Raw genomic sequence first — 9952 nt, 5'->3', positions numbered from 1 at the left:
GCAGAGCTCCGCTCTATTGCTGCCGGCAGGTGGACTCACTCACGCTCATCTCCAAGAAGCTGCCTCATGCAGCTCTAACTGGATATGGAGCTTTTGCAAAACATGAAAGACGGCATCCAATATTGCACAGTGACTTTATAATACATTATAAAGGCAGTGGTGGAAAGTAACTAAGTATTTGTACTCAAGTTGTGTACCAGTTTCGACTTACTTGTACTTCATGTGAGTATTTTCATTTTAGGGAACTTTATACTTTTTTACTCCATTACATTTCAATCTACAGCCATGCCGCGGTTTTGCACATATTATAGCATATTTGAATAACTTTATTGTATATTAATTATATATATAGCTATTGCCTGACACCACAGTTCGCCCTTTGCTTTTTATTAGCTTTTTAGTAGTGTATTCGTGTAGTTATTATTATTAGTTTTGTCGCGAATCTCAATGGTCTGTGGGAGACAGCCAGACAGGCAGGCAGCTCCGGTGTCAGGTTACAAACAGAGTGGTAGATATGAATGGCTGTGATTGGTTGTCTGAAAATGAGCTCCAGCGCATCGCTCTGAAAGTTCAGAAAGTTTCAACTTTCGGCCGCACAAAAAAGCTGAGAAAAGAACCCGACGGCAGCGCACTTCCTAGAGGTGGCCGCATGCGCTCCCTCCCCATTGGAATACATTGAAAACAGATGCGTGCGGTCAGAAATATGCGCCAAGTGGACGCGGGCCCTAACTGGACCACATACCACTTTTTTTTTTTTTATAAGTATTTTTATTGCACATTACTTTAGTTACATTCCATATTGATGCACACATGCAATCTTATTTTTTTTCTTGTTCAAAAACAATTGTCCAGCGGCATATAACAAAAAATATTCAAAGTAAGAATAAACATTCTCTTTCTTTTGGCGGGTCCATACATACATATAAACAGGATAGTTAAATAAGCTAGATTTTTGCTGGGAAATAAAAGAAAAAAGAGACCAAAAAATAAATAAATAAAAAACAGAGCATTAGAAAAAGGCCAAAAGCCAAGACACAACAGCGACTATACCTTCAGTTCAGACATTACTGTAATATGAGTGACCTTTTGAACTTATATTTCATTTTATATATCATTAGAAAAAGGCCAAAAGCCAAGACACCACAGAGATTATACCTTCAGACATTGCTGTAATACGAGTAACATTTTGAACTTATATATCCTCTTCATCCTCCCTCAGACCCTTTAAGTAGTCCAACACCGGTCCCCATGTCGTATCAAACACCTTTCTCCGTCCTGTATTTTTAAATCTAAGCCTCTCTAAGTAGAGGGTCTCACCCAGCTCTCTCATCCACATTTCAAATGAAGGTGCTGCATCCGACTTCCAAAATCTCAAAATGAGCTTTTTAGCCAACACAGCACCTAGATATATCGGCCTTTTTTCATTTTCAGAGTACTTAGTGACATCGTCACTATATCCCAAAATGGCCACTAAGGGGCAGGGTTCCCACTGTTTATTAAAAACTTTTGAATAAAAGTCAAATATATCAGACCAGAACGTGTGTAAGTTGGGACAAGACCAGAGTTGATGTGTAAGGGTACCATCTTGATTTTTACATTTGTTACACAGTGGTGATACGCTAGGATACATTTGATTCACTTTCACCTTTGAGTAGTGCAACCTGTGTATCACTTTAAATTGAATCAAGTTGATTCTAACATTTACAGAGCACCGGTGAATATTTGTAAGACATGTTTCCCAGAATTCCTCATTGAGGGGTATCCCCAGTTCTGACTCCCACTCAGTCCTATATCTTTCTGTGCTAACTATTACCTGATTGAAAAGTGTCTGGTATATTATTGTCACCGCCCCTTTACTACCTGGTCTAACATTAATTATATTTTCCAGTGCTTGATGCTGAGGAATGTCTGACCATGTATCTACATGAGTCCTTACGAAGTTCCGTATCTGTAGATAGCGGAAAAAATGTGTTGACGGTAAATCGTGTTTGACCTTCAGTTGCTCGAATGATAGGAACTGGCCCTCTTGGTACAAGTCCTTCAAGCTCCCTATACCCTTCGCCTTCCACTGAGCAAACCCTTGGTCCATAGTGGATGGCTTAAAGGCATGGCACATACCACTTTAACATAACCTTTAATCAGTGCAGCGTAACTGGACAACATACCACATTAACATAACCTTTAATCAGTGCAGCGTAACTGGACCACATACCACTTTAACATAACCTTTAATCAGTGCAGCGTAACTGGACCACATACCACTTTAACATCACCTTTAATAAGTGCAGCGTAACTGGACCACATACCACTTTGACATAACCTTTAATCAGAGCAGCATAACTGGACCACATACCACATTAACATAACCTTTAATCAGAGCAGCATAACTGGACCACATACCACTTTAACATAACCTTTAATCAGAGCAGCATAACTGGACCACATACCACTTTAACACAACCTTTAATCAGAGCAGCATAACTGGACCACATACCACTTTAACATAACCTTTAATCAGAGCAGCATAACTGGACCACAGACCACTTTAACATAACCTTTAATCAGAGCAGCATAACTGGACCACATATCACTTTAACATAACCTTTATTCAGAGCAGCACAACTGGACCACATACCACTTTAACATAACCTTTAATCAGAGGAGCATAACTGGACCACGTACCACTTTAACATCACCTTTAATCAGAGCAGCATAACTGGACCACATACCACTTTAACATCACCTTTAATCAGAGCAGCATAACTGGACCACATACCACTTTAACATAACCTTTAATCAGAGCAGCATCACTGGACCACATACCACTTTAACATAACCTTTAATCAGAGCAGCATAACTGGACCACATACCACTTTAACATCACATTTAATCAGAGCAGCATAACTGGACCACATACCACTTTAACATAACCTTTAATCAGAGCAGCATAACTGGACCACAGACCACTTTAACACAACCTTTAATCAGAACAGCATAACTGGACCACATACCACTTTAACATAACCTTTAATCAGAGCAGCATCACTGGACCACATACCACTTTAACATAACATTTAATCAGAGCAGCATAACTGGACCACATACCACTTTAACATAACCTTTAATCAGAGCAGCATAACTGGACCACATACCACTTTAACATAACCTTTAATCAGAGCAGCATCACTGGACCACAGACCACTTTAACATAACCTTTAATCGGAGCAGCATAACTGGACCACATACCACTTTAACACAACCTTTAATCAGAGCAGCATAACTGGACCACAGACCACTTTAACATAACCTTTAATCAGAGCAGCATAACTGGACCACAGACCACTTTAACATAACCTTTAATCAGAGCAGCATAACTGGACCACATACCACTTTAACATAACCTTTAATCAGAGCAGCATAACTGGACCACATACCACTTTAACATAACCTTTAATCAGAGCAGCATCACTGGACCACAGACCACTTTAACATAACCTTTAATCAGAGCAGCATAAGTGGACCACATACCACTTTAACATAACCTTTAGAGGCCACGGTTTGAGGGTTGAAAGCTCCCAAGCACTAGTTTTGCCAACTTCGGCAGTATTATCCTAATCAGCCTGTTGATGTTTATATATATATACTGTATATGTGTTGGGGTGCAATATACATTTATTGAACAGTGCAAAGAAAGTGAATGGGAGGCATAAAAACAAACAATACCCTGAGACGGAAACATTGTCCCTGCGGCCAGTGTGGCCCAACATCTGCCGCACAACAACCATTGGCTCTTGTTAGGCGTGTTCGTCCCGTGTCAACACACGGTAAGAGAGTTCATTAGTCATTCAGAACCAGACGACAGTAGGAGAGGACACGCATGGCCAGAGAGTCGACTCCGGAACAAAGTGTTCTTTTCTTGAGCCCCTTCAGGCACCAGACACAACCCATTGCTGTACACACACAGAGACGGACAATAGATAGCGTCATAGCGGACGTCATGTGTATAATTCTGTTAGTGCTCCCGTTCTAAAACCGCTCTAACATTTTGAAATGCACAACGCTTACGTTTGAACCCTCTCATCCACTCACTCACTGAAACAGCCTGTTCTCACACAACCCCACTCTTTTCATGCCACTTTAACTTGTGCCCCCCTTCCCCCCCACCGCCCACCGCCTGTCCACAGTTCAACTGCACCAAGGTGAAGTCCTTCCTGGGCCAACGACTGGGCCAGTACATCACCAACGTCACCCGCGCCGCCGAGGTCTGCAGCGACTTCCTGTGCCAGAGCAACGGGCGCTGCGTCCGCCGGAACGCCCGCGCCCAGCACTACCTGCACCTGAGCGCCGACAGCTACCGCATCCAGCCGGCGGGGGACGGCGACTTCGCGGTCAGCGGCTGGCACTCACAGCACGAGCTCCGGCTGCTGGCGGAGAGGTTCCGCTGCCACTGCTACGAGGGGCACGAGGGGGAGAAGTGCGACAGCCTGAACAGGGTGGTGGAAGACGAGGAGGAGGAGGAGGAGGAGGAGAAGGAGAAGGAGGTGGTGGTGGTGGTGGAGGAGAAGTGGGACGACCAGGAGGAGGACTGGAAGAACAACGAGGAGTGGAACGAGGTGGGGAGCGGGGGGGCCACGGTGCCGCCCGGCGACGGACTTCACTTGATGTCGCTGTTGCTGCTGCTCATGTTGAACCTGTCGGTTGTCAGGATAGTGGCGTGATGAGGACGGCACTTTACATAACGTGGAGGACTGGCGGTAGAAGAGGCAGAGCTTCGAGTCACTTTTCTGGGTAATACTGTGTGAAAACCCCCAGTAAACTGAATTCACATACTGTATTTCTATGATATTGGACAGTTTGTCTGTATTTATGGACACAACAAGGCCTCTCTCAGATCCCCATAATCAATATGTTCCTGGAAAAGCATGCAGGCTGCTGTCCCAGTATCCACACAATCTGTGTCCCGTTCGTTCTCACGGGAATAAGATAAGAGTCGTGGCTCTGTTTCATGCTTTGGGACTTGAACTTGAACTTGTTCAGGTACACAGATCCAGTTAAAGGTGCACTATGTTTGGGGAGAGTTTGATTGACATTTGAAGAGCCCACAATTAGTTTACAAATCATATTTACTATACAAAAGCTATGTCATTTGTAGAATAATAAATTTTTTATTGCCTGATGAATCCTACCATTAAAGAAAAACAGTAACCAACCACAACAGTGAAACAGTAACCTTTCAGTAGCGTCAGGCACTGTTTCAGGGACCAAACAGTTTGTTTATTCAGTTATGACATCTTCTTTTTCACGTCTCACAGTTTCAAATGTCTCTCTCCAGACAACACGATGCACCTTTAACTCATTGTGTGCCATACCCGAGATAAGTCGGGTTATCTCGCCATGCGTTGAGTGCCAAAACCAGAGATTTTCTCTGGTTTTGATCCTTTGATATTTTCCTTTGATCCCCGTTCTATACGGTCAGCCGGAGCCCTCTAGGTGTCCCTGATTCATCTGCCTACGTTGGCATTGCAATGACGATCGGGGTAAGACTACCCCCCCCCCCCCCCCCCCCCTTGATGATTTTGTGAAGGCACATATGTACATGGTATATATACCTTTGATTTGGGAGTATTTGGGGATTCAGGCGATCAACCAGAACGATTTGAGCTTATTGCATATAACGTGTCATATCTCGTGGAAATATATATGGAAAAAGACTGGATTCTTTTGGAAAGGGGCGATGTTTTGCGTGTAGCGTGTAACAAACTACAGTGTGTAGAAATTAACTGATTAGTCAGTAATGGACTATGAACAATGCCTGTAAAATGAGCCATACTATTGTCTCCTCAACTATAATACAGAACACACGATGGGTCTGCAAACATTGCTAAAATGGTCAATAACGCTGGCGCCAGCCAGTACAGATGGGGAAAGTCGGTGGCAGTTAAAGAGTAGAATTTTGTTTGTGGGTGGATTTTCAAGAACCATGAATGCACATTAATAATAAATACATTACAAACTAGCATGCACATTTCTGTGAAGGGGTCGATGCAAACCTTGTTCCGAGGACCTTTTAAAGTGAAGCTCTTAACATACAAATGTGACAGGCATGTCCAGTAGGATCCTATTAGATTTCTTTAATTTCCAGTAGGATCCTATTAGATTTCTTTAATTTCCAGTAGCATCCTATTAGATTTCAAGTTTCTATCTCCTATTAACGTAATCATCTTGTAGGCTACATAACTTACAGTCACACAGGGATGCTAAGACTAAGATGTTAGGTGTCTCCTATTGACCGTCGCCCCACAGGTTGGAGAACTGAACTGGGAAAAGAGTCAACTGGATTTAGGGTTGGCTGGTGTTGTTGGGGCAGCTGCCCACAGTTTATTCGCATTCGCACTGGGCGCTATCCACGAGACCCCATTTCTGCATTGCTGGTCCGAAGCGCCCTACGCCCGACTAATTATCTCTTTCCAATTGATGCCTGTGTTTTCCTCAAATGACAATGTATTTTTTTGTATGTGATTTTCTAGATGTCTATAAAAACCACGTCGACTTGAACTTTCATTCCAAGCAACGAAGGCACAATTGACGTTATTACGAGGTATATTCCCACGACAGCGGTGAGGTGCTTTCAATGGCATTTTAAAAAACAGTCACCTGCAGTTCTGATGCACGTTTGTGTGACAACATCCCTGACGTCACCATAACGAATCTTCTTCTGTCTCTGATTGACATTTTGCCTTTAGGTACCAGACAATATGCACTGGTCTCTTTGACCAACCACTGTATGCATTTCTCCAGCAATACACCGTTACCCTACTTTAGATATTGATTGTGAAACAAACAGGGCTGTGTTGTCCTCATCCCATGTCTGAAGTCTACAAACTCGCCCCCAACAAAAACGAAATGGGCCAATGTATTGAAATAACATCAATGAGCTTTCAAATTGTGCAACCACTTAACATTCTACACCATCAGTAACAATAACCAAAAACCCAGGACGAAAATTGTGAAAATGTGCAATGACTTTGCTAGAACAATATGTAAGCCAATCAGCAGTGACTACGCGCGAACTGCCTCCACAGTTCTAGTCCTTTGTGCTAAAGGGATAGTCCACTCTTTTTGATTGACCTGGGTAGTAGTCATTCCAATAAGCACTTGCACCTGAGTTTTACTTGTTGAGATACTGGAAACAAAAAAGTGTTGCTGGCAATTAATGTCATTGGGGGGGGGGGGGATCTTGGAACAATCACATTTAAATGTACTTCTCTGTAGTTTACTGTAATATGCAACTTGATACTGTGCTTGGTTTCTTCAGAGAAACGTGGTGGAAAAGTGGTTACAAAAGTTAGTTTTCCTCTAACGTATCTCATCCAATCAAGTAATTACTAAACTGATATATATATTTTTTTATATAATAAAAGCCATTTTTGCTACAACAATATTGAACACTATTGTATCTCAATGGGTGCTTATGGTCTGTACATAGCACCACTGTATTGTCATCGTGAGAACAGCAGGAATGCTGAACTTACTATACCGTTAGCTTAATCATTTTAACAAAACACCAAAGATGGGCATATATACTGATGCAATAATAATAGTGTGAATTAAAGGCCTTTTTAATGTTGAGGTTGGCTCTAATGACACAGTCTTGAATGTGGGCCTGGAATGTAGAACATAAAATATATCCATTGCATTTGAAAATGTAGCACATATTACTTTATAGCACTGACCCTGGTTTAGTTGTGTACCATACATGTACCTCAACCATTTAATCTCTGTGTTGACACTCACTCAGACCAGCTCAGCAACATACTCATCTCAGCCACTGTGTATCATGTAGTGCTCATGTGTGTGTAACTGTCCAGTGCACTTATACTTTTCATATCAAGATTGTATACCAAATATGCAACAAGGACTATGCAACAAGTGAAAAATTGTTGCCTGAATGTAAAATCCACTGCAAATAAAGATACATTCTTTTTTTGGAATAAAGCCATGTTTCGTTCATTTTCCTTCAAAGTGACTTATTCTTTCCTTAGAGCGCCTTATTCTTCCCAAAATGAGCTTGTTGTTAAAAGCTGCATATATCTGTTGAAATGATGGTGCTCCTGTATTGTTCACATCACAATATATTACAAAATTAAATTAAGTAAAACTGCAGGTCTATTGACAATGAGTAAAACTAAAGGCAGTCTATGTATTTTTATTTTAAGTACACTATAGCTTCAATTTAGTTATCCTTTATTTTACATTAAAAAAAATTTAAGAAACGTGTCGAGCACACACACACACACACACACACACACACACACACACACACATTGATTGATTGATTGATTGATTGAAAACTTTATTAACAGATTGCAGAATGGGTACAGTACAGTACAGCTCAATACATACAATTGTTAAGGGGATGCAGACCAGAGAAAGACTTTCGTCTTGTTTACATCAGGGTCCCCCATTTTCAATTCATCGTAACATATGTGACATACATGACATACCGATAGACAGTACTGCTACATCTATACATTTATGACATACCAGATTTGCAATTACAGTACTGTTTGTGATACAAAAAGAGTCCAGAAAGAAAAGAGTATATACATTAGACGTAGAAACTGTACATTGGATTGGGTAGGTGGGGGTGGGGGGGGACTGTACATTGGAGGTGGATGGGTGGGTGGGGGGGGGGGGGGGGGTTGGGTAGGAGTGTGGGGGGGGGGGGGGGGGGGGGGGGTTGGGTAGGAGGGGTGGGTGGGGGACACTGTACACCTGTACAAACAAACACTGTAGATTGGACCATACTTGGTAATTTACTGTACATTGGAGGGGGTTGTGTTCGGACATTTACAGGGGCCAGTTTCGAGTTGCAGTCTCCCTTAGGTGTTTTTTGAGAGTGTTTTTGAAAGTGGGTAGTGATTCACATTCCTTTACAGCTTTGGGTAGGGCGTTCCACATTGATGTGGCATAATTGACACACACACACACACACACTCTTTAGTATAATGTGGCAACCCGACCCCTAACACACATTTCGCAATTATGCCACATCGTCGATGTGGAACGCCCTACCCACAGCTGTAAAGGAATGTGAATCACTACCCACCTTCAAAACCACTCTTAAAGAACACCTACGGGAGACTGCGATTCGAAACTGGCCCCTGTAAATGTCCAACCCCCCCCCCCCCCCTCCAATGTACAGTAAATGTCCTAACCCAATAATACACGAGACCCTCTTCTTGGGACCAAGTAAGGTTTCGTCGATATTCCAATGTACAGCCTGAAGCCTTATGTAGTACATATCCACATTTCATAAAGATCCATTCAGAAATGAGTGATTAGGAGTGATTTTGGTAAACTGTTTATTTGGGGTATCATTGGAAGCCGCACTCATTGGCTACAATGATCCACAATCATTTTCGAGATCGGATCTAGATTGACGGAACTACTGCAGCCTGAGTGGTATTTTGCGCAAAACCGTGTACTTTGCACAAGCCTCAAATACCGGCATGTAACTCGAGAACCGCTGAACGGATTTTGTCGGAGTTTGTCGCCATCGACAGGCAACAACAGCTGTATTACAAAATATGCACACCCGAGCCACTAGGGGTCGCCAAAGTGCCGATTGCAAAAGGTCCAAAAAACGTCCCATATGTGGGACATTGCATGCTAAGAGCAGGGATTTAAAAGCTTCGACAGAGCAGGCGCCCCTGACGACGGCAGGTAATTTGTTCCACAGGTAGGGAGCGCGGTAGACAAAGGCTCTGTGTCTGGCAGATTTCTTTTTAACCCTAGGAATCGATAGAAGCCCCGCATTTTGTGAGCGCAGAGCACGAGCGGGCGAGTATCGGGAGATGAGATCGGATAGATAGAGCGGTGCGAGCCCATTTAAAATTTTGTAGGTGAGGAGTAGCACTTTAAAGTCAGATCTGGCTTGAATAGGAAGCCA

At 42.7% G+C, this 9952-nt stretch overlaps 1 protein-coding gene across 1 annotated transcript in view; it reads left to right on the top strand.

Moving 5' to 3' along the window:
* Window positions 1-4718, top strand: part of LOC311244782 (hyaluronidase-4-like) — a gene marked incomplete at both ends in the record, with an annotated part of 55422 nt that extends 50704 nt beyond the window's left edge. The window contains 2 exons of the mRNA XM_084334469.1: window positions 4185-4493; window positions 4578-4718. Of these exons, the coding sequence (XP_084190595.1) occupies window positions 4185-4493; window positions 4578-4718 (450 nt within the window). The remainder of the gene's footprint in view (window positions 1-4184; window positions 4494-4577) is intronic.
* Window positions 4719-9952: the final 5234 nt, after the last annotated feature.

The sequence above is a fragment of the Notolepis coatsorum genome (assembly GCF_963971535.1).
Source record: "Notolepis coatsorum genome assembly, chromosome: 18".
Taxonomy (NCBI): Eukaryota; Metazoa; Chordata; class Actinopteri; order Aulopiformes; family Paralepididae; genus Notolepis; species Notolepis coatsorum.
The sequence above is the reverse complement of the archived record's forward strand: the minus strand, read 5'-3'. Positions and strand labels throughout refer to the sequence as shown.